Genomic DNA, 26,952 nt, shown 5'->3' with positions numbered 1-26,952 from the left:
GGCTGTACCAAAGGTGGAAAAACACCTCAAGCTCTCCAGAAGCCCCACAGCACCTCCTTCGAGGAGCCCTCTAGTATTCCTCTGGTACTCAATCCAAAGTTGAGCATCTTTACAGCTGTCATAAGCTGAGAGCTCCAGGTACTAGCTGGAGAGTGGGGGTGTACAGGGGCGGAGGGAAGGGTCCTTACCGGTTCTGCCTTCCCTGGAGATGATGCTCTGTACTGGATGCTTCCTCGGAAAGGCCCCCAGGCCAGGCCCTCAGCCAGGCTGCTCCGAGCCCGCACACACATCTGTTCATCCTGTAGCACCAGCTCCAGTTCATCTGCAGGGAGAGGGTGTCCTGAGCAGACAGGGTTGGTGACACAGGGCCTGGGCTTAAGTTCTCAGGGAACATGGAAGCTGCTACTGGGGGAGGTCGCTCAGGGAGCTGTAGGCAGTCCCATACATGCAGAGTCCCAGATCTGCAGAGTGCATTTGAGAGAAACTGAAGCAGATATGAGCACCCTGACAAGCCCTCAGCAACGCAGCACCACAACAGGGAGGCTGAGCCCACCGTCCACTGCCCACAGACAGCAGAGGGGAGGCAGGGCCCCCCTCCTGTTCTGAAGCAGTTTGGGGCCCATCTCTACACAGAGGGGACCTATCTGTCTCAGGTCCCAATGCGGAGACTCTGTGCAGTGGGCCAGGGCCAGGTATCCCAGAGCTCCACCCAGAACTTGTATCTTGGCGGTAGCCATGCAAAGGAATACAGGGACCTTGGATATCCGGCAGGGTCTGAAGCAGGAGTGAGGCCACTAGGGATGGGGGAAGGCATGTCCACACAGATATTCAATACTACTCTGGACCTTAGCTTGTTTTTCCATGGGGGCCACGCTTGGTACTGGGGATACTCGGGGGACATACTATACCCCCCCATGCCAGTTTTGTTGCGCAAGAGTCACCTTCAAGCCCCACTTATGTTTGAAGGCTCTGAGCGGCACAGCAGCTGTCCTGGATCACACCAGGTTCCTGCCTACCTGCCAGGTGGGAAGGTGGGGAGGGACTTACATAGACCACACCCACGACAGAGGCGGTGCTTAAGAGGCCACACCCTGCTGTCGGGAGGAGGGATTTTTCCATAGACCACACCCACATCAGAGGCGGGGCTTCCACAGATCACACTGCCTGACAGTAGTCGGGCCACCCAGTCTCTGTCACCTGGCGCCCGGGCCCTAGGAAACCTCACGTGGCCTGGCCTGGTCCTGGGTGAGCAATGCGGCCTGCGGATCCACTTCCTGGAGTCCCTATGGGCAGGCTGTGGCCTTAATGGCCTGATTATCAGATAACTGCCGGGCTAATGGTGGAGATAAGGTGTAAATACGCCAGGAGGCCCAGCTAGAAAGTTCTCACTGGGCCCTTGTTTTCCCGGGCAGATAAGGTGGCAGGGGACCAGGCCACGCTAGGAGGCCGGCGCCCCTTTATCAGCCTTCTGAGAGGGGGCAGAGGCGGGCTCTGTGGCATTATGACCTGCCAGCCCAAGCTGCCTGTGCCAGAGCCCAGTAGGCTGGCTGGGAGGGTGGACCCGCTGCCCCACATACACCCCACAAACACATCAGCCTGGCAGGGCCTCCAGCTTTCCAGCATGGAATAGGGGGCCAAGGGGTGGTGCTGGAGACCCTGTATGGGGCCTCAGCAAGGCCCAAGGGGTTGAGTGGTGACTGGCAGGTGGATGGTGGAGGCCATCAGCTCTGCCTCAGTCTGGGAGAGTCCTTGGGCAGAGCCTGAGTACCTGCCAGACCTCCACTACGAGCCATGGAGGCAGCTGAGCTCCCCTGGGATGTGAGAAGGGCATCCAAGTACCCCACTTTTGCAAACAATTCTCCCCAAAAGATACCTGGTCTGCAGCAGGCAGGGCGGAGCTGGATTTTAGGCAGGGCTTGGTGTGGGTGGGTGGAGACCCAGGCAGCCTCATAAGTGGAAGGGGACCTCCAGTCTGCTGTCTTGTGCCACCTTTGGGGCCTGGAGCACCCCCAGCCACCCTGAGAAGCACCCATAGACTGGGGCCGGTGGGCAGTGATGTTTCCGGCCGTCTTGGGGTATCACGGCTGCCAGAGAATACTGGCTCTTGATAAAGCTGGCCAGCCTAGCCCAGCTGAGCACACAGCCCTGGTGGCCAGGAAGTGCCTCAAGAGAGGAGCCCCATGGGGAGGGCCAGGCTAGGGCTATGGTGGCTTGTGCAGCTGTGGGGTCCCATGTGCAGCCCCCCAGTTCCTGTCTGGCCCCTCCCACAGGTACCTGGCGAGTGAGCCCCTCCTAACCCAGCCAGCAGAGCCCGGCACCCATGAGGGTATGGGGAGGGCCATGCATGGCAGCAGAGTGATGGCAGGAAGAGACAGTTATTTTGAAGCAGCCTCTAAAATTGGAGGCCCGCAGTTTCCTCCATGGCAGGAAACCTGGGCTAGGCCCCATACGGTTGCAGAGCCCCCAGATCCCTCATTCTGGGCTCCCAACCCAGAACTCCAGGGAGGGCAATCAGGCAGGGTGAGCTTCCAGAGGGAGGTGGCTGCTCTAGCCTCCTCGCAGCACTCTGCCCTCCTCCTCGCAGCACTGTACCCTGGCCAGGTCCTCCCTAAATGTCTGCCCAGAGTGGAAGAGAGGCGACACCACACATGCAGTCCAGGTTCCTGTGACCCAGCTAGTCCCTGCTCCAGCAAAGCTCCAGCCTGATACGCTCCAGTGAGGCTCAGCAGCTGCCCAAGGGTCAGGGGTTGGAATCGGGTATCAGGTCAATATCTGGATTGAGAGCGAGGGTGAGAGGTTGTGAGCCTCAGTTTCCCCATCTGCTCTGGCATCAGTTTCCCCATCTGCAGGCCTAGGCGAGACGAAGACTGACTTGTTCTGGTGAAGGCACCAAAGCGTATCAGACAAATATGGCCACAGAACTCAGTCCAGAGCACCTAGGGACCAAGAAGTCAACCTCCTGATCCTTACAGGATCAAGGCTTATTACGGACCCCAGGCCTCAGTTTCCCCGTTGAGCCCAAGGCTGGGCCCCCAGGGTCACAGCCCTGAGGGGGGTTCTGTGCCTTCCCACTGGCCCCTGAAGACAGCTGGGGGTTTGGCTCATGGGTGATGCCTGACCCAGGGCCCAGCAAGCCCCACTGGTGTGAGAAACACACAGACCCTCAGCTACTCAGGCCCATGGGAATGTGGGGCCTCTCCTGCACCCTGCTGGAAGGTCCCCTGGAATGACCAGCGTCCCTGCACTAGTCTGGACCCCCCTTGACTGGACGGGGCTGTGGGTTCCCACAGGGGTCACCGCACTTCCCGCTTATCTGGGCCCCGCCCAGCTGCTGGGGAGCAGCTGGCAGGCTTTTGGGGTCTTATCTCAGGGATCATGCTGTTTACCTCAGATAGTCAAGGAGGGAGGAGAGCGGGAGAGGGGCCTCGCCCTGTAGCCTTCTAGAAGTTTCCGAGCTCCAGGCAGGGTGGGTGGCAAGTCCTAGGGTGTACACATGAGGGGACCCCCACTTCCTCCTAGGGTGACTCTGACACCCTCAGTCATGGTCCAGCAATTCTAACCTGCTGACTGCTGGGCCAAAGTCACTCCTGTTGAAAAGGGAGAGACAGGGGGGCAGAGCCATAGCGCAGTGGTAGGGCATTTGCCTTGCATGCGGCTGATCCAGGACAGACATCAGTTTGATCCCTAGCGTCCCATATGGTCCCCCAAACTAGGAGCAATTTCTGAGTGCATAGTCAGGAGTAACCCCTGAGTGTCACCAAGTATGGCCCCCCCCAAAAAAAAAGGTGGGGCAGAGACAGGAGTCTACTTTCTAGAGACCACGGGGGCTCCACCTCCGTTAAAAGACAATGTGATGCTGAGGACTGAAACCAGGGCTTCATCCCCTGTGCCCCTACAGCCCAGTCACATGTCCTCTGAAGCTGTCCCTGCCTGAAGCTGCTATAGTGCCTATGTGAACAGTATTGTGTCCACTGGCTCAAGCCATGCCTGAAAGCCATATCTACAAACAAGAGGCTAAACCTGCCCCACTACTGGGTCTGGGGTGGGAGGAGACCTGTGGGGATAAAGGAAGGGTTGGAACTAGTGATTGAGCTGTGCAGGAGTAAGGGGCAGTGGGGTTCATTTTTCTAGCTCTTTGTTTTTTTTTTTTGTTTGTTTGTTTTTTGTTTTTGGGCCACACCCAGTGACGCTCAGGGGTTACTCCTGGCTATGCGCTCAGAAGTCGCTCCTGGCTTGGGGGACCATATGGGACTCCGGGGGATCGAACCACGGTCCATCCTAGGCTAGCGCAGGCAAGACAGGCACTTTACCTCTAGCACCACTGCCCGGCCCCTTTTCTAGCTCTTTGTGAGTTGAGTTGAAGAACAAGGTTCAGGCTGTCTGGATGGGACACACAGCCAGCAGGGACCCAAAAGGTTAAGCTCAGGTCCCTCAGAGGTAAAGCTGGCTCCAGGGGCCCGGAGAGATAGCACAGCGGTGTTTGCCTTGCAAGCAGCCGATACAGGACCAAAGGTGGTTGGTTCAAATCCCGGTGTCCCATAGGGTCCCCCGTGCCTGCCAGGAGCTATTTCTGAGCAGACAACCAAGAGTAACCCCTGAGCACCGCCGGGTGTGACCCAAAAAAGCCAAAAAAAAAAAAAAAAAAAAAAAAGTGGCGCTGGAGGTAAGGTGCCTGCCTGCCTGCGCTAACCTAGGACGGACCGCGGTTCGATCCCCCGGCGTCCCATATGGTCCCCCAAGAAGCCAGGAGCAACTTCTGAGCGCATAGCCAGGAGTAACCCCTGAGCGTCACAGGGTGTGGCCCAAAAACCAAAAAAAAAAAAAAAAAAAAAAAAAAAAAAAAAAAAAAAAGCTGGCTCCAAACTGGGTGGGGACCCTCACTCATGCCAGGGGGACTGAGGGACCGTCTTGATGCTGGACAGTGCTTTACACAGACCTCAGATAACAAGGGACCATCACCCTCAAGTAATAGGGGTAGCACACTCAGGGAACATGTGGTCCTGCTGATGCCCTTCAGGTGTTCTACCTGGCAGGTAACAGGCCCATATGACTAAGCCCCCTTCTTCCACTTTGTAGCATCTTTTTTTTTTTTGGTTTTTGGGTCACCCCGGCAGCACTCAGGGGTTATTCCTGGTTCTACGCTAAGAAATCACTCCTGGCAGGCTCGGGGGGCCATATGGAATGCCGGGCTTCAAACCACCGTCCTTCTGCATGCAAGGCAAATGCCCTACCTCCATGCTATCTCTTCGGCCCCATGTAGCATCTTTTATTTCATGTTCTGGGCATCCTGGGACACAAGCTCAGATGTCACTGGGGAGAAGTTGGGAAGAGGGTCCAAGGGATTTCAGCCTGTCCCTCCTCTGTGCTTCTGCTGGCTCACCTGCCCTGTCCTTGTCCCCATGCTCCTCCATCCCTGAGCTCCTCCACCCTGCATCCACATGCTCCATCCCTATGCTCCTCCATCCCTCTATCCCTACCACCTCATGTCCCACATCCCTGTCCCTAGTGGGCAGGGGTAGGCCTGCCTGGGCCCTTGGGATTAGTGCCTGATTCCACTGGAGGGTGTCTGAGGGCTGTGGGATCCCTAGGCCCAACCAGCCTACTGTGGCCTGCTCTCAGGATCTGCTCTACGGGGGGGTGGTCCTGTGGCCCCATGTCCTGCCCCATGGTCAGGACCCAAGAGGGGGACCATCTGTACTGTCCCCATCCTGTCTCTGCCCAGCAAGGGCACGACCAGCCTCCAGGCACCAAGCCAGCAGACTGGGAATCGGGCAGCAGCTGTGCAGGCCTCATCCAGCCCTGACTCTGGGGCGGCTGCTTGGGGACCAACCCCACCTGTGGGAGGTGGCTTTCAGGGTAGATGAGGGAGCCCCAGCCATGTTGCCCCACCCTGCCTGCCAGCTGAGGCCTGTGAACAGCCGCCCTATCGCATGAGCATCTCGCAGTATTGATTTTTTTGACACAACAGCCCATCTTTATCGGCTGAACCCTGGCCCCAACTAATGAGGGAACCGTGGGGTGGGGCCCCTCTGCCACCCCAGGCCAGGCAGGGGGACACCTGGGTCTCTACCTGGACCTGAGCAACAGGGTCTGCAGGTGAGGGGCTGGATGCCTCAGGGCGCAAGTCCCAGACTCCCATTCCTGTCCCTACCCTGACTGGAGCTTTCCAGGCTCCCCAGCAGTCCAGTCGGTGCTGAGCAGCAGGGTCCCTCCTCTCACTGCCCTTGCAGGGGTAGCTGTAGCTCTTGGGTTGATAGATCCTTCAGAAAGAAGACTTCGCCCCTCCCCACACCTCTCTTCCTTTCAGGGACAAGGCAAGCCCAAGGCTGGTGAGTGGGAGCTGAGCCCCAGATCCCCACCATGTGGTGCATCATTAATCTACATAATCTGGGTCCTAGACCAGAGTCTGATAAGTGAGTGGGGCCAGAGGACTGGGTGGAGCTGAGAGCAATAGGCGGGGCTGAGAAGACTGGGTGGGGCCTAGAGGACTGGGGAGGGCCAGGACTGGGCAGGACCTGGAGAACTGGGCAGGATTGGAAGACAGGCCCTTGTGGGGAGCACTGTTTTGGGTGGGATGAGATGTCTGGGGCCTGGGGAATGGCAGGTAGGTGAGAGTGGAGGGCGTAGCCCTGTTGAGCCCCACACAGTTCGCTCCTGCTGATCTGGCGCTTCAGGGGTCCCATAGACTCCCACATTCACTCCCATTCACTCCCATTCCATACTCTGCACTTGGGGTGTTTCTCAAGCCTTTGCCTCCAGGGCCCTGAGCGGGGAAAGGGGATGGGGGAGTCGATTGGGAAGAACCACCTACAATTCAGCACCAGGAGTCAAGGCAAGGTTCTGTGGGTCCTGGGACGGCACAGGCAGCAGGTAGGTGAGTGTGAGGTTGAGGATGGTACAGGGGTTCCAGGAGGACGCTAGAAGTGGGCACAGACTGTTGGGATGGGCAAAAGTGGGGGCCCTTGCAGATGGGGAGCCCTCCCCCAGCCTCCTGATAGAATTGTGCTTCAGGCAGCCCCATGCGTCCTTGCTGGCAGGATATGACCAGCCCTCCAGCCGATGGCAGTCCCTTTGTCCCATCTCCAGGGACCGATCTTATCGGCAGCGTCCAGCGACACAGTAATGGAAAAACGCAGCGAGGAAATCAAAAGTTACGCACAGAGATAGAGGAACCAGAAAGAAAGAAATGGGGCCTGGCATGTGCATGGGTGGGGGCTGCAGACAGGTGGGAGGGCTGGGGGCATGCAGTGGGTATGACCACAGCCTGGGGGTCAGAGGGCGGGTAGGCCAAGCAGGTGAGTGTAACTCCACCCTGGATTTAGGTGTCTTCCCATGACAGTATCAGATAGAGGCTTGGCATCCCCCTGCCCCTCTGCAGATGACATGCTGCAGCCAGGCTAGACTGGGCCAGCAGAGGCCTCAGCGGGAGGGGCTCGTGCTCACAAGCAACAACAGTCGCAGCAGCAGGACTTGCTCCAGTATCCATGAGAGGAACAGGACCAACACCAGAGGCTGCATCAGCGCCAGAGGCTAGATCAGTCTCATGAGCAGTAAAGCACTAGTACCAGTGACAACATCAGTATTATTGATAATATCAACACCGGTGACAGCAACAGCATCTGTCGCATAGACAACAAAGTACTAGTACCACTGACCACACCAGCGTCAGTACTGGTAACAGCAACAGCATGAGTATCACTGGCAGAAAACTGCTAATGCCAGTGACAGTACCAGTATTAGTGATAGTATCAGCATGGGTGACATTATACGCTCTTGTATCCGAGGTAATAAAGTACTAGCACCTGTGACAGCACCGGCATCAGGGATAGTATCAGTACTGGTGGCAGCATCAGCATCAGTATCAGAGGTAACAAAGTACTAGTGCTAGTGACAGCTCCAGTTCTGACCTGAGCATCCGCACCAGTGACAGCACCAAAACCACTGAGTACTGGCAACACAGCACCAATATCACTGAGCTCCAGTGACAGTACCAATATCACTGAGTACCAGCAACCATACCATTATCATGAGTATTAGCAGCAGTACCGATCACTGAGCACAGCACCCCAAAATCACTGAGTACCAGAGACAGTACCAATATCACTGAGCTCCAGCGACAGTACCAATATCACTGAGTACCAGCAACCATACCATTATCATGAGTATTAGCAGCAGTACCGATCACTGAGCACAGCACCCCAAAATCACTGAGTACCAGAGACAGTACCAATATCACTGAGTACCAGCGAAAGCAACTATATCACTGAGCACAGTGATAGTACCAATATAATGAGCACTAGTGACAGTATCAATATCACTGAGTGCCAACACCAGCACCGTGCCCATGACAGTGCCAGGACCAATGTCTGTGACTGTATAGCACCGAGACCCTGGTGTTCGCGGCAGCACCATGAGTCCCAGTGACAGTGGAGGACGGGTACCTGTGCAGGAAGGCTTTAATGCCAGCAAGTGCATGCGAGTGTGAGGAGCACGGGAGCACTGATACTGCAGGAAAACAGTGCTTACAGGGGCAGGGAGTGGTGGGCACCATAGAAAAAAAAGGGCCAGTGATCCGGAAGTGCTGGTGACACCGGAGTGACAGGGACATGACGAGTGGTGTGGCACTGGGATTCGGGGTCACATGCATGCCTGCGTGTACATGTGTGTGTGTGTGTGTGTGTGTGTGTCTGTGTGTCTGTCTGTCTGGCTCATGGGCTGGACCCCGAGGGGTGGCAGGCAGGGTGGGGTGGGCATGGGCTGAGGGGCGCAGCGCAGGCAGGCAGGCAGGAAGGGCTGAGGGCGGGGAGGAAGCGTGGGACAGGCCCGAGATAGGCAGCCCCGGCCACAGAGTTGGCCCGGAAGGTGCTGAGGTCAGCAAAGCGGCTGGGCTGGGCGGGGTCACCTTCTGCCACGGGGCTGGTGTCCAGCTGAGGGGGCCAGACTATGAGGGAGACTGGTCAGTCACACCGTGACCCCCACAGCTGCCATATCCTCGAGTGGCCCCATACCAGCAGCAGGCTTTAAGGCCTTGACCACCCCAGCCCCTTAGGCTGCACCCTGGGGCCCTTACTCTGATACAGGTGGGCCCCAGGGTCTGCAATCAGCACAATGGACCCAGTGAGTGCAGGGGAGTGGGAAGGAGTGCAGTGTGGGGGTCTGCAGTCAGCCAGCCTGTCAGAGGGTGGGGGCAGTCAGAACAGGCCCAGGAGAGGATGCCATCAGGCTGGTGCCTCTAAGGAACAGTTACAGACCAAGCCAGGGATGCCAGGGGCCAACTCCATCTCTCCTTGTGCCTCAGTTTCCCCATGTGGCCAGGGGTACTTGCCAGTCCCAGTAAGAGACAGTTGGGTGGTTCTACTGTGGCAACCATGTCAGTGCTAGGGATGTGCTAACTGTGGGATCAGCCTCCCCCTGGAGCTTAGGAGCACTGTCCAGTGTCAGCCTCTCCTTGCCCTACTTAAGCACCCTGCGGGGCTGTTTTAAGAGCTGAGTCCCAGGATGTATGTTCCTTGATTATCAGCAAAGACAAGACCATGATTCCTCTGCACTCTACTTCCAGACAGTGCTCTCTGCCACTGTTGCCTTGCCCCTGCCCCATGCCAGGCTTTCCCTGTACTTTGCACCAGTCCTATCCATCAGCACCCGGGGCCTCACTTCTTCCAGGCCCCTCATCGCTAGCTCCACAGGTCCACTGCACCACACTCTTCCATTATCTCATACCCTTTAGGCCCTGACTAAACTGGGAGCTGCAGACAAAGAAGTTTGCTAAGTGACTAACGGACCTCTCACCAGCCCTGGAGAGAGGTGGCCACGCTGGAACCACACCCACCTCCTGCAGTCCAGGGTGCAGCTGTGTGGGAAAGGGCCATGAGGGGGACAGGAGTGGGGTCCCAGGGTCCCTCTGGTACCCAACCAGGCTAGCCTGAGGTTGCCGTGCCCCTCCTATGCCCTGTCTAAGAAAGTAGGTGGCCGGAGCAGGACAGGGTGGGCTGAGGGGTTTGGGGGTCATCTTCAGATTCAGCATAAGGGGCCATGTGGGCCATGCCTCCAGCCACCCCTGCAGGACCGAGCCCATGGAGCTAACAAGCCACAGAACCCCAGTTCTTTGTCAAGCCCCCACACTGCTCATGCCTATGTGGTCCCTGGGTACCTCAGTACCACTTGGGAGGTGAGTAGCTTGAGGATGTGTAGGTCGGATACACACCATGCCAAACCCAGAGGAGCTCCTGTATACTCAGGACCAGGCACTGGGAAGCCCAGGGCCAACTGTGGCTCCAATGGCCAGGGGCAACTCCCACTTACCACTGGTCAAGGTTGGGGACAGTCTCAGTCAGGAGTTGGGGTACAATTTGTCAGGAGTTGGGGTATAGTCTGTCAGGAGTCAAAGTACAGTCAGTTAGGAGTTGGGATAAAGTCAGTCAGGATTTGGGGTACCATCCTAAGAACTGAGGTAAAGCCTCAGGAGTCAAGGTACAGTCTATCAGAAGTCGAGACACTGTCGGGAGTTGGGGTACAGTCTATCAGGAGTTAGGATACAATCAGTCAGGATTTGGGGTACAGTCTTAAGAGCAAAGGTAAAGTCTAAGCCAAAAGTCAGGGTACAATTTGTCAGGAGCTGGGGTACAGTCTGTCAGGAGTCAGGGTATAGTCTGGCAGAGTTTGACTGTCAAGAGTCTTCTGCTCTGCACATGAGGAAGGGTCAGAGACCCATAGTCACCACGTCTTGAGAGCCCCAAGGGAGACTCAGGGGGAAAATGAGGCTCAGCACCAGCAGATGCCATGTGGGGGTTAGGGAGCAGTGAGGTGTGGAGGGGCTTGCGGGTGGGTGCTAAGGGCCCTGCTGGCATGGCGGCCCCATGGCCAGATAAGGCTGCACCGCAGCCTCCGGCTCTAGGCACTGATAAAGTGGGGCTGGCAGGGCCTGATAGTGGCCGCCCCCACGGCGGTTGGCTGGCAGCTCCTGCTCGGGCCCTCACTGTCCCCTGAACAGAAGCTGGTATCTGTGGGCACTGTGGGGAGCCCCCCAGGCCCCCAGCCCTCAACCACAGCCTAGGCCACAGGGCCCACCCATGCTGGGGCCAGTCCGACATGTAAATTGGGGGCCAAGCAGGCAGTGAGGGGGACGCTGGGCTCCGCTGGACATGGTACCTAGGCTGTCACTGGATCTCTGCAGTGACACTGTTCTCAGGCTGTACCCTGGCTGGGCCACCACTATCTGCTACCACCATGGCCCCAGCTCTGTAGCAAGTGCTTGGTCCATGTCCCTGGTCACCAGCACCTGGAGGACTGGCTCTGTGGGGGTGAGGGCTAGGTACTGCCCTGCCGGGACCCACAGATACTCTGTAGGTGCACCGTGCCCACTGAGGGAGCCCAACTACAGAGGGCTGGAGGGGCGGACATGGCATCTGACTAAGACCACCAGCTCATGGTACTCTCGACTCAACCTCCCGCAGACTGGGCCTCACTGGTACTCATGGCAGGATGTGGGAGCACATGTCCATGGCCCCCAAGGCTACTGAGCACCTTGGCAGATACCACAAACCACACGAGTGTTTCTCTGGACACGGCCAAACCCCTAGTGTTAGGATTGGACCTGTCAGGGAACGATTTCCCCAAGGATGGGTGCCGGGCCATCTCCCTAAGGCCCAGACCCTCTCCTGGGGTCCAGGGTAAGCCCCTGGTCTTCATAGGGCAACTGTCCCACCCATGCAGCCATGATTATAGCCATTTCTGCCACTAGACCCCCAAACCATCAGCTCCAGGAGCCATGAGAGTTACTGATCCAGAACCGCTGAGGCAAGTGACAATGATGGTCACATGGGGTTCAGTGGGGCTGGAATAACATGCCAGAGGGCACCCAACTTCTTTTGAGGGGGGCCACACCTGGCAGTGCTCAGGGGATACTCTTGGCTCTTTGCTCACAGAGCACTTCTGGATAGTACTCAAGGAAACCATATAGAATGTCGAGGTACAAGTGCCCTGCCTGTTGCTCCAGCCCTTCTCTGAGCCCCATTGGGCATCTATCCCCTGAGCTGTGCAGCCCCAGGGCTGAGTGCTTTGCTGGTGTGGCCCATCTCCTCCAGGATGTTCACCAGGACTGTCTCTATGGCTCAGCCCAGGCCCCACCTGTTTCCCCACCTTCTGGCCACAAAGTTGCCAGCAGGGAGGGCCTGAACATTCATCCCGTGGCCAGGTAGACCCATCAGTCTGGGGCCATCAGCATTCCCCTTCTTCCCCCATGCCTCAGTGTACCTGGGCCACTCCAGGAGCTGATGGGCCCCAGCTGTGAGGGCGGCTCCGTTGTGCCATCCAGCTCTGGACATCCTGGGCTCTCGAGGGGTGCTGAGGGCAGCTGGGGGTCTGCATGAAGGAGGGGGAGGAGAAGGAGAAAGAGGAGAAGAGAGAAGGAAGGGGACACATCAGGGCCCTGTCCCGTTGTGGCTTAGGACCCCTCGCCCACCACCCCTCATTAACTGGGAGTTAATAACCAATGTTCCCACTGCTGTTAATGATTAAAGCACAGGCTGGGCCGGACACGTGCATGGGCTCCTGGAGCCCACAAGGCAGCTGGGGGCCCTCGGCACCCCACACCCCACAGCAGCCCAAAGGGCATGTTTGTCTTGGGTTGCCCGATAACCAGCACAGCCGATCGATGGGCCCCCATGAGGGGCCGTGACGTCACTGCCGCGGTTATTAATACCCGCGATAAGGGCCGTGATTAGCATCGCCCGAATCAATCACACGGTATAAAAGTCCTATTATTTTTGGCTATAAATCAGCAGGCTGGCGTGGAGGCAGATACAGACCTTATCGCCCCATCGGCTGCCTGCCCGCGCAGGTGCTCCCGCCGCTGGAACACGGGGGCCAAAGTCCCGGAAAACCGCCACTGCCCTTTGGCACCAGACACCACCCAAGGGGCTGCAGTGAGGTGGGGGGGACTCTGTGGTACCCCCACAGAGGGGAGCGAGTCTGGGGTATGTGGCTAGAAATGGGTACACAGGGCACCCCCATCCTTTGCCTCCACCTGTGGGCCCCACCTTTGGAAAGGCAAATGGGGGAATTTGTGTGTGGCTTAGGATAGGGGGCTGGGTGTGTTTGGGAGTGTCAGGACCCTCTCCGCCTCATTCTGCCTCCTGGAACTTGGGAAGCAGATCTGAGGGGTCCTTTGGTACACTATGGCAGGTAAACTGAGGCTGGGGGATATTGGGACTGGGTAGCAGCCCCTCACGGGTTGGGGGGGTCCCACTCACCAGGGCTGGGTGGGTTCTGAGCTTCAGTTTCCACCGCGGCTTCTGGTTCAGGGTCTTCTGGCACTTCTGGACTCGGCTGCAGCCCATCGAGGAGTGGGGTGCTCATGGCCTTGCCCTCCTCTCCCACCTCCATGTCTCCGAGGGGACCTGTGGGCCAGCCATGATCGTGAGGGCAAACCAGGCCAGGCAGGGACATGGTGGGCACAGCCAGAGAGGGGCCCAGAACCCCACGACCTGACAGCCTCCACCGGCCGCACCTTGACCAGGCTCAAGTCCCTTTGACTCCACAGCCTGCACCCCAATCCCAAGGATGCATACCACCCCAGCCTGTATGCACTGTACCCCATCTGCTGTGCTCAGGAGCCAAGTTACGAGGTCCTGGGGTGTCCCTGATCTCCCAGAGTACTCAGGGGTGTGGCTGCCATGGGAGCTGTGGGAGTACATCAGACAGAGGGGGCATGTGGGATGCCTGATCAGACCACAGGGGACAGAGGGGCTCTGAGGTACCCACCTGCCCCATCCCCTCTGAGATGTCTGCCCTGCCGAGCCCTGTCCTACCTTGTCCTGTTTTGTCCCTCTGCAGATGCCCATCCTGGGCCATGAACCACCCACCCAGGCCCCTCCTAAGTAAAAGATAGAGCTGGGCCCAGAGCAACTGCACTGTGGGTGGGCTCTGGCCTTGCATGAAGCCCACCTGGGATTCTATCCCCCAGCACCCCTACAGGGTCCTGAGTCATCAGGAGTGACCTGAGCATAGCTGGGTGTGGCAGAGCTGAGCAGCATCCTCAGGGGCCAACTCTGGTTCCCCTGGGCCCAAATCCCCTGTGGAGTACAGGGGCAACTGAAGGACTCAGTAGGCATGGAGGGGTAGGGGCTGAAGCGGGCAGGGGTCAGGCAACTGAGGAAAATTGTGTTCGAGTATGTGTGAGTATACATGTGTGTGAGTGTGTGGGTCTGTGTATATGTGAGTGTATATGTGGTCATGTGTGTGTAGGCATGTGTAGTGTTGTGGTGTGGGTTGTGGGTGTGTGGATATACATGTGTATGAATGTGTCACTGTATGTACATGTATGTTACAAGAATATGCATGTATTCGTATGTGTACATATGTATGTGAGTTTGTAAGCATGTGTTTGTGTATTAGGCTTTTGTTTGTTTGGGGGCCATAACTGGCAGAGCTCAGGGGTTATTCCTGGCTCTGCGCTCAGAAATTGCTTCTGGCAGGCTCAGGGGATCATATGGGATGCTGGGGATCGAACCCGGGTCATGTGCATGCAAGGCAAGTGCTCTATCACTGTACTATCACTCCAGCCCTGTTTATTTGTTATCTATTTATATTTATGTGTATATCTGTGTGTTTGTATATCTATGTTTGAGTTTGTGTGTGTATCTATGTTTGTGTGTATCTGTGTGGGTTGCTGGGTTTTTTGTTTGTTTCTGGGCCATACCTGGTGATGCTCAGGGTTTACTCCTGGCTTGTTCTAAAAAATCATTCCTGGGGCTGGAGAGATACCATGGAGGTAAGGATTTGCCTTACATCCTGAAGGACGGTGGTTTGAATCCCAGCATCTTATATGGTCCCCCGAGCCCGCCAGGAGCGATTTCTGAGCATAGAGCTAGGAGTAACCCTTGAGCACTGCTGGGTATGACCCCCCCAAAAAAAAGAAATCATTCCTGGCAGGTTTGGGGGACCATATGGAATACTGGGGATTGAACCTACGTTGGCCATATGCAAGGCAAATGCCCTACTCACTACACTACCACTCCAGCCTCTGTGTGTATCTGTTTTTCTGTATCTGTGTGTGTGTGTGTGTGTGTGTGTGTGTGTGTGTGTGTGTGTGTGTGTATGCGCGCACGCGCCATCTCCCAGATTGCTCTAGGCCCTCCCTGTGCCCACACCTCAAATGTAATTACAGGGCAGGTGCCCCCTTTAACCCCCCACCCCCCGACCACACACAGGGGCCCGGGAGCTAAGCCCTTGCTCTCACTCAGGCCCACACGCGCACAGGCTCGGGGCTGGGCACACCCCAGACCGGTCAGACTTGTGCCCCAGGGACAGGTGGGATCATGACCCTCCATGACCTCAGCCATCTGGGCAGGGCAGGGAAGGCTATGCTGAAGGTGGGCATGAGAGGGGTCTGCACCTTGCTGGTGGGGCATATCCAAGCCCCCCCACAAGGTGCCTAGGCGGCCACCCAGCAAGACAGTCCCCCATGGGCCCTGCGGGAGAGCAAAGCTGGAGCCTGCACAAAGCATGTAGATAAGGCCAGAGATTTATTCTAATTTATTCTAATGCTGCTCTAATGCTCCGGCCCAGTTAGGAGGACAGGGCCAAGCCTGAGGTCTCACTGTCACACCCACAAGCTACAGATGAGCCCTAAGTGGGCAGTGCTGAAGTCAGCCCCACATGCCCAACCCCTTTTGTACCAAGAAAGCCAATACTGCAGCCGGGACCAGACGAGAAGCAAGGGACACAGCCAGAACACCTGTCAATGGGGTGGGTGGGGCCCACGAAGAGCCCAGAGCAACAGTACACCAAGCCCACCGAGGCCCCAAACCCCCTCCCCATTAATCTGGTGGGAAAAGATGGAAACAGAACAGCTGTTTGATGGGGAGATAGCCTGCAGACAGGCTCCTGCTGAGCAGAATTTCATCAACTGCTTCAGGCTTCAAAAAGTCCATCCTCAACTGCCCTGGCCACCATCCTTCTCTTCCTTCATCCCAGTCTCAGAGTCCCACTATCTCTCCCTCTCTCTGTCCATTTCTCCATCCTTCCATTCCTGTCCCACTGCTCCTCCATCCTTCTATTTTTCCATCATCCGTCTATCCATCCCTGTCCCTCCATCTTTTCATACTCTGTTCTTCAATTCTTCCATCCTTCTGTCCCTGTCCTCTGTCCTTCAATCCTCTCACCCCTCTTTCCCTCCATCCTTCCATGGCTCCGTTTCCCTCTCCTGGTGTCATTCCCAGGGATTCAAAGAGCTGCTCATCAAGGCAGCAAGCAACTAAAGCCTGACCAATACCTGGGCAGATCCAGATGGTAGGGTACAGGGGAGCAATAGGGTGTGTGGGGCAGCTGGGTTAGTGGGGTATGTGGGCACCCTGGAGCACAGGGTCAGCTTGACACACCCATCTTAGACACATGCCCACCTAGAGCACATGGGGGAGCACAGAGCACTGTGAGCTTGTCAGTTCCCGTGGGGACCCCTCTTCTTTCCAACTAACAGCTTTTGAGGTCCCCCTCATGTGCCAGGACAGAAGCTGTGGCCTGACATCACTCCCATAGCATCCAAGGGGATGCAGACCTGGGCAGCCCATTTACGCGATGGGATGTTCTGAGTTCCTCCAAGGCCAGAGCCCCCAAGTTACCAAGATGCAGTGTCTAGGAAGAGACAAGGAGGGAAGGGGTGGCAGACAGGAGGGATTCCTAGAGGAGGTGGCAAGAGGTGGGAAAATATGGTCTGGGTAGAGCCAGGCTCAAGCCCAGATGGGGACAGGTTTGCTGCTACAGAAAGGTCCCTCTGGGGACAGCCACACCTGTGCCATGGAGACAGAACTTCCCCTTTGCTGTCCAGTCCAGATTCTGCCAGGAATCAGCCCCACCCAGGCTGGTGGGCACAGTGGCCAGATCAATGGCAGGTTCTGACTTTCCCAGCAATGTGGCCTGACCAGGGACATGGCTGGGGACAGGCCACTCCAGAGGCCCTAGGGTCCTGTTCCAGAGACCCCAGCTGAGCCCCAAGTGCCTTTTGACCTAGGATGCCTTCCACCCCATGTGCTGAGTCCAGGGTCCCAAGAATAGCCCCACCCACCACAGCTAGGAGAGCAGAGCAACAGGGTAGGTGGCCATAAGGGGAGGCCCAATTTTTTTTTGTTTGTTTTTGGGTCACACCCAGCAGCCCTCAGGGGTTACTCCTGGCTCTCCACTCAGAAATAGCTCCTGGCAGGCTCGGGGGACCATATGGGATACCGGGATTTGAACCACCGACCTTCTGCATGCACAAATGCCTTTACCTCCATGCTATCTCTCCGGCCCCGGGAGGACCAATTTTTCTCATCTGAGGACTCACAGGGGGAGAGTCCCAGGAGGACTTGCCACCACCTTCCCTTAGAACACGGAGGGCAAGGATCAATCCAAAATAGGCCTGAATCTGCCCACTTTCCTCACACCCTCTGTAGGTCCATGAGGTAGTGACTGAGTCCATGAACAGTGACCAAGTCCCCAAGACAATGACCACATCTATGGGATAGTGACTGGATCCACAGAACCCCCTCTATCTCTCTCCCTTCATCTCTCTCTCCATCTCTCCCTTTATCTCTCCCTCCATCTCTCTCTCCAGCTCCCTTACCGCCTACCCATTCCCTGCCCCCCACCCCGGGCCAGGGAAAGCAGAAAGCCAAGGCCTGGTTTCAGCAGAGATAATGTCCAGGCTGCCAAGTGAGCACCCTGCACCCCTCAGCCCTGCAGTCCTCTCCTGTATCACAGCAGCACCATCTCTGGGCTGACACTCGGCCTCCACAGATCCCACGAATTGGCCAGAGGACATTTGGGCCAGACACAGGGCAAGGCACAGCCTGGGAAGAAGGGTCAGGGCCAGGTCGGGGAGAGTCAAGGAGGGACGCAGCGGTCACCGAGACAGAAGATAAGCAGATGCACCAACTCTGTGGGCGCACTGTGGAGGGGCCATGCCCTCGAGACAAGGCCTCCTCACCACTCCCCAGCCAGGACCTGGAGCCCACCAGGCAGAGCCTTGGGCACTGCAGAGGGACGAGGAGACAAGTGAACAGGATGGAGCAGGAAGGAAGGAAACACAGAAAACTCAGTACTGAGGGGGCATAAGAGTCCTACAGCACACTTGGGCCACGGCCATGCCCAGGCCAGAGTGAACTGGCACTGCTCCCTCGGGTGAGGCTGGCCCCAGTGAGGGGCTGGCAGGGTGCTAACGGGGGTCACATGACCTCGGTGCTATCTCCAGGGACAGATACTGACCACAGGACATCCACAGCCCCCTCAAGCCCTATCATCACTCTAGGGTGAAGAAGAGTATGGAGTCTTTTTTTTCTTTTGGGGAGGGGGGTTTGGGCCACACCCAGCGATGCTCAGGGGTTACTCCTGGCTGTCTGCTCAGAAATAGCTCCTGACAGGCATGGGGGACCATATGGGACACCAGAATTCGAACCAACCACCTTTGGTCCTGGATCGGCTGCTTGCAAGGCAAACACTGCTGTGCTATCTCTCCAGGCCCAGAGTATGGGGTCTTGGGGGTACCTGAGGGCAGCAGGAACAGAGAGAATGAAAAGTGCTCATCTCAGCTGGGGGTCTGCACTGCCAAGGCCCTTCTGCTGACAGAGCAAACAGAGGGTGGGGCAACTGGGGAGTGTCCTGCAGCTGACACTCAGAGCTGCTGGCCCATCTCCCAATGCTGCAAGGCCCCCTAACCGCACACCCATGTCTGAGGCCCGTAGAAGGAGTCTGGCCCCTTCCCTGGACCCTCTACCCTCTCTCACCTGCCAATCAGGCTGGGCCCAAAACATTGGCTACACGTCCTGGGAGGCAAAGGTGGACCCAGAACAGGATGAGTGGGAAAACTGGGGTCCGGGGCAGGAGGAGGCCCCATAGTTCCATCAGGCTCCTGAGCTTGATGCTCTCTCTGAAAGGGCACTGGGGACCGGGGGTCAGCATGCAGCCACCCCAGGACCCACACATCCCTCCCTGAGAGGCCCATCCCTGAGAGGCCCATTGCAGCTTGGCAAATTCCGGGGCCCACAGCCACTCATCTGCATTGCATGTCATTTGCCATTGGCTGTCATTGAAGCTAGTCTGGCCCCAGGTGGGAATAGGTCGGCTCCACTGTACAGTTTTTTTTTTGGGGGGGAGGGCATACCCGTTTGATGCTCAGGGATTATACACCTGGCTAAGCGCTCAGAAATTGCCCCTGGCTTGGGGGTACCATATGGGACGCCGATGGATCGAACCGCAGTCCTTCCTTGGCTAGCGCTTGCAAGGCAGACACCTTACCTCTAGCGCCACCTCTCTGGCCCCTCTACTGGACAGTTTAAGAACACTGGGTTAGGAGTACAGCACAAGAAGGACTCACCTTTTGGTACACATGTGAGTATTCATGGGTGCCCATGTGTTCCATGTGTGTGGGTATGCCTTAGTGTTGTTAGCGAGTCCTTACTGTGTTATGTGGTGAACGGGTGTGCACACATAAAGGTTGGCCTGCATGCACAAGTATGCATTAGCATGTGTGCCTTCATGTGTCAGCATGTGCGCTTTAGTGTGTTTTACTGTGTGTTAATGTGGCTCATGTGTGTATCTCTTAGTGTGTGCATGAATGCTAGTGTGCTCACCTGGATGTGTCTTGGTATATGCATGCACTCGTTCCATTAGTGCATGCTCATATGTCTGTTAGCATGTGGATACATGCCAGTGTACACGTGTCTGTGAAACATGTTCATTAGCTTGCACACATGTCTGTTAGTGTGTACACAAATCCCAAGGGTTTAGCATGCACACAGGTGTCTGTTAGCATGAACATACATGTGCACAGTAGCATGCACACATGTTCCTTAGCATGTGCACATGTTCCATTAGCCTATGCCCACAGTCCATCTGTACACGTGTGCTTGTTAGTATGTGCACATGTGTGTTGGTGTGTGCAGTTTGTCCGTTAGCATATGCACATGTGTCTGTTGACATGTACATCTGTTAGTACGTGCACACATGTCCATTAGTGTGTTCGTGTCTACCATGTGCATTCCTGGCTGTTGTTGGGGGATGGGAGACAGTAGCTGCAGCGAGCATCCCTCGGCAGACAGCCCTTTATCATGGTCCCTGGTCATCTTCTGCTTGGAGGGGGACACGTAGCCCACCCCAGGTGGAAAATGAATAGAGTTCTGCTTCCTCTGCTCCCCGATCTGTGCCTAGCTAGAAGAGTGAGCTAAGCTGGATGCTAGCAGTCAGGAAAGAGGCAGGCGGTCAGCGGGTGGTCCTGGCTGACTTGAAACCTGAGTTCAGGGCCAAGTCTTCAGTCCATGCACAAATGGGGAAACTGAGGCTTAAAAGGGCAGAACCTGGCCTGTCAAGGAGGCAGATCCCCTCACTTGCAGCTCCCTCAGACTCTGGCAAAAATGGGGTTGTCCAATGTGGCCTCAGGGTCCTGAAGTAGACCCTCACAGGGACCCTGTCAGTGAAGGGAAATCCCTTTATCACCTGGGTACCTGTCACTTGAGGGATCTGATGCCTGGGACAGAAGAGGACAGGACCCCCTCTGGGGTGCATGGGGCACCCCAGGAAAACAGGTCAAGAAGGTACCAAGCAGCTCAGCTGGACAAACTGAGGCAGAGCCACGGCTCCTCCCATGCTGTATGGTCTTGGATGGGTTTCGTGGCCACTTGGGGCCAGGTATGCCAGAGGGGGTCTCCCACAGGCCATACTCTGGCCCTGCACACAAAAAATGCTCCCTCAAAACACAATTCACACTTGGCTCCATCCACACACCGTTGAGGCTGGTGTTTGGGGCATCCTGAGTCCCCCACTCCTACCAGCCCCCGCAGAAGGAGCACCTGTCCCTCAGCTGCAGGCTTAGAGACTCTAATCAGCCCTAATCGCCCATCAGTGCGGATCTCCAGACAGCTGAAGGGGCAGCTTAATCCCGACAGACGGGGATGGACGTTCCCAGCTCAGCTGCCACATGGGAGGTGGGTGGTTGATGGGCGCAGGTCAGGCAGGGCATGCAGAGAGCAGACTGGGCAGTGGACAATGACCTGATTTCCACCACTAACCAGCTAGCTTCTAGGAGGGCCAGAGCGGGGGTGGGCACCGCATTCTCCCCAAGGCTTTTGGCAGTTAGGGGGACCCAGGCCGAGAGTTGTAGGCACTGGCCAGACTCCAGGCCAAGGGGATTGGGCAAGGTGGAAATCCCACACACACACCAAGGTTCTGGCCTGCGCTGCTCCCATCAATACTGTCCTGCACCCAGCCTGACTCCTCCCATGGCCTAATTTGGGGCCCCTGGACACTGTCTGGGGAGGGCCGATTGGGGGCCAGGGAGGCCGGTAGAGCTGGCCAAAGGCTTCCTGAGGCCCCCCCCATCCCCTCTCCTCCCTACCTTCTTTTTCAAAAACATAATTTATCTGTGTATTATCAAGAAATCCAGACACTTTAATCAGTGAGCTATGAAGTCAGAATTTCCATTCTTATCTGCGGGAGGAGTGGAAATGGAGCAGATAGGCTTGGAGGGACGGCTGGTGGGGAATGTTAATGGGGGGAGGCCGGTCTGTGGGCCGCAGAGACGCCCTATCTCCCCCATTATCGGGCCTGTATCTCCCCAACCATCTCGGCGCGGTAATGGGGCCAGTTCAACTTTCCCAGTTATCACAGCGGCTGAAACTGCGCCCGCCAGGCCCAGCCGAGATGCACAAGCGGACAGACTTGGGCCAGCTGAGCCGGCAGCCTGGCGGGGACCCAGGGGCTCCCCACCTACCAGGGCCTCGCTCAAGGGCCCCTGTTCCCTGCCTGGGAAAAGATCTGGCATGGGTGGATCTGAATGTGAGTGAGAGCTCAGCAAGAGGAAACTGAGGCAGGGAATGTCTCAGGGCCATGGATTGGGAGGGATGGTCCTGGCCTGCTCCATTTAGCAAAGGGCAGATGGGCAGATGGGTTCCTTGTGCAGCACTGCCTGGACATACCTCCCCCTCTGCCCAGCACCAGCCCCATTCTTTCAGGGAGGGACCCCTATGTTGGGTCCCCTCTGCAGCTTGAGGGCTGAGACGTCCAAGGGACCTTGGACCACAGAGACACAACTAGGTTCTCCAGCCCATGTCCTCATTCCTCCTGGGTCAGACCTTGAGAGGCGCTCTGCCTCAGTTTCTCCTCTGTGCACCTTGAGATTTTGTCCCTGAGCTATGACACAGGGGCCAGTGAGACTGTTCCCAAATGAGCTGAACGCCAGCCACTAATAACAGCCATCAATGCCGGCCACCAATACCAGCCAACCAATACAGGCTACTAATACCAGCCACCTATACTGGTGACTAATACCAGCCACTAATATCAGCCACCAATACAGGCCACTAATGCCAGCCACCAATACTGGATACCAATGCTGGCATGACAGGAAGGAGCCTCCCAGGATCCACCCTAAAGGACAGCCTTGGAAAGTGTTAGTAAAGCCCTCTTGAGCTTCACACACAGGTATGTGTGTCTCTGGGTCTCATGGAAGTTTTGGTACCATTATGCACCTGACCATTGGGAGACACCAACCTACATGGACATCTTGGCCCCAGCAGACAACCCTGGTCCCCAGGAGTGTCTTTGGCTGAAGACTGGGTTGCCTCATGGGGGTGCAGAAAGGTTAAAGGGGCAGTACCAGGCTATGTTCAAGAGGCCATGGGCATCGTGGCTGTGTTACTGCTGGGGCCCCACCCATTGCCCCTCCTCACCTGCAAAGTGTACCTGGAAAGTCCAAGGGCCCCCAGAGGATTCACTGTGAACCCCAGGCTGACAGCTGAGCCACTGGAGTGAAGCAGGGTCACCCCATGGGGTGAGGGGGCAGAACTGTGCTGCTGATGGTCCTAGCACAGAGCCCAGGCGTGAACACTAGGCTGGGAAGACCCTGTCTGGATGAACAACACCAAGCACTGCCTGGGGGAAGGAAGACCAGGGGATACATTTGCAGATGAGGAAACCGAAGCTCACTCTGGGCTGGGTTGGGGCCTCTAGAGTGGCCAGCAGGGTCTATATCCATTCAGCTGTGAACCTGATGGAAGCTTTCTAGAAGACCCCCTTTGCAGAGGTAGGAAGGGGAGAAGAGCTAGGTGGCAACTAATTCTGGGAGGGCAGCCTGAGGGTGACTTCCCGAAAGGCTCCAACAGCTGGCGGGGAGGACACACAGGGCTGTCCAGTCCTGGTCCTGGTGGGCAGTGGGTCAGGGGCTGTGGCATCAGCTTCCCTCTCTGTGAAATAGGGTCAGGGCAGCTCCAGGAAGGTGTGGAGGGGAAGTAGTATCCAAAGGGTGAAAGTGACCGTGGGCAGCAGCCCCTCTGGGGGGCCTGTTCATGGCGGAGGCTGAGGATTGTTCAGGGCCGCCAGGTCCATGGCCGTCTGGTTGGCATAGAAACAGGAGATAAGGCCACAATTAATGGCATCACGTTCCCTCCTTCTTTCTTCCTCAACTGACCCATTTAAATCCCTGGAACTGGTACTACACAGAACTCCTGCTGACCCCGAGGTGGGGTGGGCTGGGGGGCAGCCAGGCAGGCCAGGAGCCTGGGGCCCTGCTGCACACTAGTGTGTCTTGGAAAGGGGGGCCCATTTCACAGGTGTGGGGACTGAGGCAGGCAGAGGCGCCGGGTCTAGGGAACAAGTCACTTCTCCTCCCATGATGTGACCAATGTTCACATAGGTCATTGGGATGGACAAGACACCCAGTGTTACTGAGGTCCAGCATGAGCCGGTGGCCAAGGGCCAGTCACACCACAGTGCTGTGCTGCCTGTTCTTCTGGGGAAAGTAAGGATACAGATGGCAAAGTCCCCAGTGTGAGGCTTAAGACACAAGTGAGCTGGGAGTCCCCGTGCCCACCCTGTGTCTGCATTGGGAGAGGGGAAGGACCGAGCCTAGTCCCATGTCCCAAAGCACTGAGAGGGTCAGAGCGAGAGCACAGTGGGGAGGGCGTTTGCCTTGCACATGGCCAATCTGAGTTCGACCCCCCGCATCCCACAGGTCCCTGGAGCACCACTAGGAGTGATTTCTGAGTGCAGAGCCAGGAGTGACCCCTGATCACCACCAGGTGTGGCCCCAAAGTAAAACCAAACAAAAGAAAAAAAAAGCACCACCCCTGCCCCAGGTCTCCAGAAGCAGTTGAACAGCCTCTGGAGATGTTAGAGTGTTGGGGTCCTCTGGGGTGCTGGGGTGCCTAAGGGAGCAGCGATGGCTTGGAAATGGGGGAATTAGTCATCAGGTAGATGAACTCTGTCAACGTGTATAAGCACCCACCTCAGAGTTGTCCAGGACTAAGGGAATGGGGTGATGTGGGGGGTGGCCCAATGGCCCAGGGTATAGCCTCAATACCAGCTTCCCCTCGGCCCCTGGGGTCTCTGACTCCTTTACTCCCATGGAGCTATCCCCATAGTCCCACTGGGCTCTGGATGATTCCTGTCCCATCCTCAGAGAGGGAAACTGAGGCCTCGCCTAGCCCACTCCTTAGACTACTGGCTCATCCCCCACAGCACCCCATTTTTTGGACCTGACATTGTCCTTGGTCGTTCTGCTTCCCACGTCCCCCCACTGCTTTCATATTCCTCAAAGAGGGTGCGGTGCACACACAACCAGCGCTCAGTAGGGGGCCCAGACGCAAAAAAGAGGTGTTCAGCACAGGACACGCTCCCCAGAAAGGCCAATCTGGGGAGCAGGGGTCACCTAAGCCCTGAACGTGTGGACTGAGGGACGCCCTGGGGGAGGTACAGGGAGTCACGATTGGGTACTGGGCAGGCGCCAGCCCTACCCCCCCCCCACACACACACACAGCGGGGTCCACCCTCCATCCGGGCAGTGCCACCCTGGCCCCCAACTCCGCCCCGAGGCCAGTATGTGTGTTTGGGATGGAAACTTGCCCGGCCCCCCGTGGCCCCGCCACTCAGATGGGGCGCGCTGGACCCGTCGTCGCCTGGACCCGGCTGGGCCTGGTGGCCAGAGATAAGGCCCCTTATCGCTGCCGGGCGATCGCCATCCGGACGCCCTGGCCGGCCCTTATCGCGCTCGCATCGACCTGGGCTCGGCGGGCCGGGGGTCCCCCGGCGCCCCCCGCCCTAGAGCGCGCGCCCTCGGGCCGCCCGCCGCCCCCGCGTGTGTGTTTGAAGTTAATAAATGGAAGCGCCTATCGCGGCCGCGATCGGTTCGCGCCCTATCGCGCGGCACATCGATCTCCGCCGAACAAAAGGCGCTCGCAGGCGCGGGAGCGGCGGCGCCTGCCCGCCCAGCCCGGCCCCGGACGGGCCTCGCACCCCTGCGGCCTGTGCGCAGGTGAGGCCGGCGCCCCGCGCACTGCGTGGGCTGGACCGGGCCGCGCGGGAACCACCGCGCCCACCTCTTCACGCGCACGATCTGCCGGCCCCGCACCTCCCGCGCATGGGCCCCGCTGCCTCGCCCAGCGTCCCCAGAGCTCCTGGGCACCGCACCGCACGCGCGCGCGCCCCTGGTCGCCCCAGCTGGGTCTGGCGCTGCTCCGGTGCAGTCCGATCTGCGCTGGCGATCGCCTCCGACCCGCGATCTCCCGGCCCGCCCTATCTGCATTTCTCATCGCGCCCAGATACACACGCACACCCCAACGGGCCCGACCGGGGTGCACGGGGAGGAGGAGGGGAAGGAGACGGCAGAGTGGAGCCAGCGCGGCCGTGGGTGGGTGGCGGGCAAGGCTCAAGTTGGCGGAGAAGGCGGCTTGGGGGAACAGGTCCCCTGGAGCCTGGAGAGGGGGCCCGGGGCGTGGAGGGCTGCGTGCTCCAAGGCGCACTTTGGGGGTCCTGGGTGACAAGCGGCTGTCTCTTGGGGGCTCGGGTGGCCCTGCGACCTTCCCCCTGGGGCCTGGGGGACCCTGCGCCAGCCTGCCGGTGCAGTCGGAAAGTTGTAAAAGCGTGGAGCCAGCTGCGCTTCCTGTGGGTGGCCCTTTCCCTCCCCACGCCCTCGGCGCGTGGGGACAGCGGCCAGCCCCGTCCCGGGGGGCCAGGGGGCCAAAGAGGGTGAAGACGCTGTGCGCCCAAAGGCAAGACCCGCCGTGGGCATCCCAGCGCGCGCGCACGAGGGCCAGGGCCGCGGGACTGTTGGCCAAGGAGGCTGGAGACGAGTCTGGGGTCCCAGCGCCAGAACCCGCCCGCGCAGAGGTCGGGGAAGACTCGCCCTCACCCCCAGCCCCAGCCCGGCCGTCCCACACACCCCTCCCCGCACCGGGCTGGCCCCAGGCCGGGGGCCCCCTCTCCCCACCCCCGTCTCCCTCTCCCCTCTAGATACAAAGCCCGAGAGAGTCAACCCGGGAGAGATAAGATCACAATTTCAGCCCGTCCCGACAGAGCGATCTTATCAGGATGGGACTTGCAGAATGGAATATTTTAAACTTTATCTCGGCCCACATCGGGCCGCCTTATCGCCGCTCCATCTGGGGGGTGCGGGGGAGGGGCGCGCCGGGCCGCCGGCTCCCCGCAGCCCCCCGGCCGTGGGGACCGGGCAGCCCCTCGCGGCCCGGGCTGGGGGGAGGACCCCCCTTAGGAGCCCCGGCGGCGGGAGGACCCCCCCACCCAGTGCGCGGCCCGGCGCAGAGATTAGATTACGGCGCGCTTGGCACGGGCGCGGGGGGCGCGGCGCGGGGTGAAGGTCGGCCGGGCCGAGCGGGTTCGGGGAGCCGCACTCACGCCTGATCTGCCGGGGGTTGCTCTGCTTCCTCCTGGACATGTCTCCGGCGGCCCCTCTAGCGCCGGGCGGGCGGCGGCGGGCGGCGCGGGCGCGGCGGGGCGGCGGGGCGGTTCATGCCCCCGGCCCCCGGCTCCGCGGCCGCCCCGCTGCGCGCCCCAGCCCGCCGCGCCGCCGCTGGGGAGGCCGGACAGGCCGGGCCCGGACCTCCGCGCGGGCGCCGGGCGGTGCCGCCTCCTGAGATCGCGCGCAGACGCCGCCGCCGCCGCCGCCGCCGCTCGGGAGTCTCGGGGCAGCGC

General features: G+C 58.3%; 1 protein-coding gene across 1 annotated transcript in view; it reads right to left on the bottom strand.

The window, feature by feature from the left end:
* The window catches only part of ZFPM1 (zinc finger protein, FOG family member 1), a 35,449-nt gene extending 8,739 nt beyond the window's left edge, over nucleotides 1-26,710 (bottom strand). Inside the window, 4 exon segments of the mRNA XM_049786720.1 lie at nucleotides 189-322; nucleotides 12,253-12,360; nucleotides 13,251-13,397; nucleotides 26,656-26,710. Of these exon segments, the coding sequence (XP_049642677.1) occupies nucleotides 189-322; nucleotides 12,253-12,360; nucleotides 13,251-13,397; nucleotides 26,656-26,695 (429 nt within the window). The 5' untranslated portion in view covers nucleotides 26,696-26,710.
* Nucleotides 26,711-26,952: the final 242 nt, after the last annotated feature.

Source organism: Suncus etruscus, chromosome 14 (genome assembly GCF_024139225.1).
Source record: "Suncus etruscus isolate mSunEtr1 chromosome 14, mSunEtr1.pri.cur, whole genome shotgun sequence".
Lineage (NCBI taxonomy): Eukaryota > Metazoa > Chordata > Mammalia > Eulipotyphla > Soricidae > Suncus > Suncus etruscus.
This window is presented reverse-complemented; position numbering and strand designations above follow the sequence as displayed.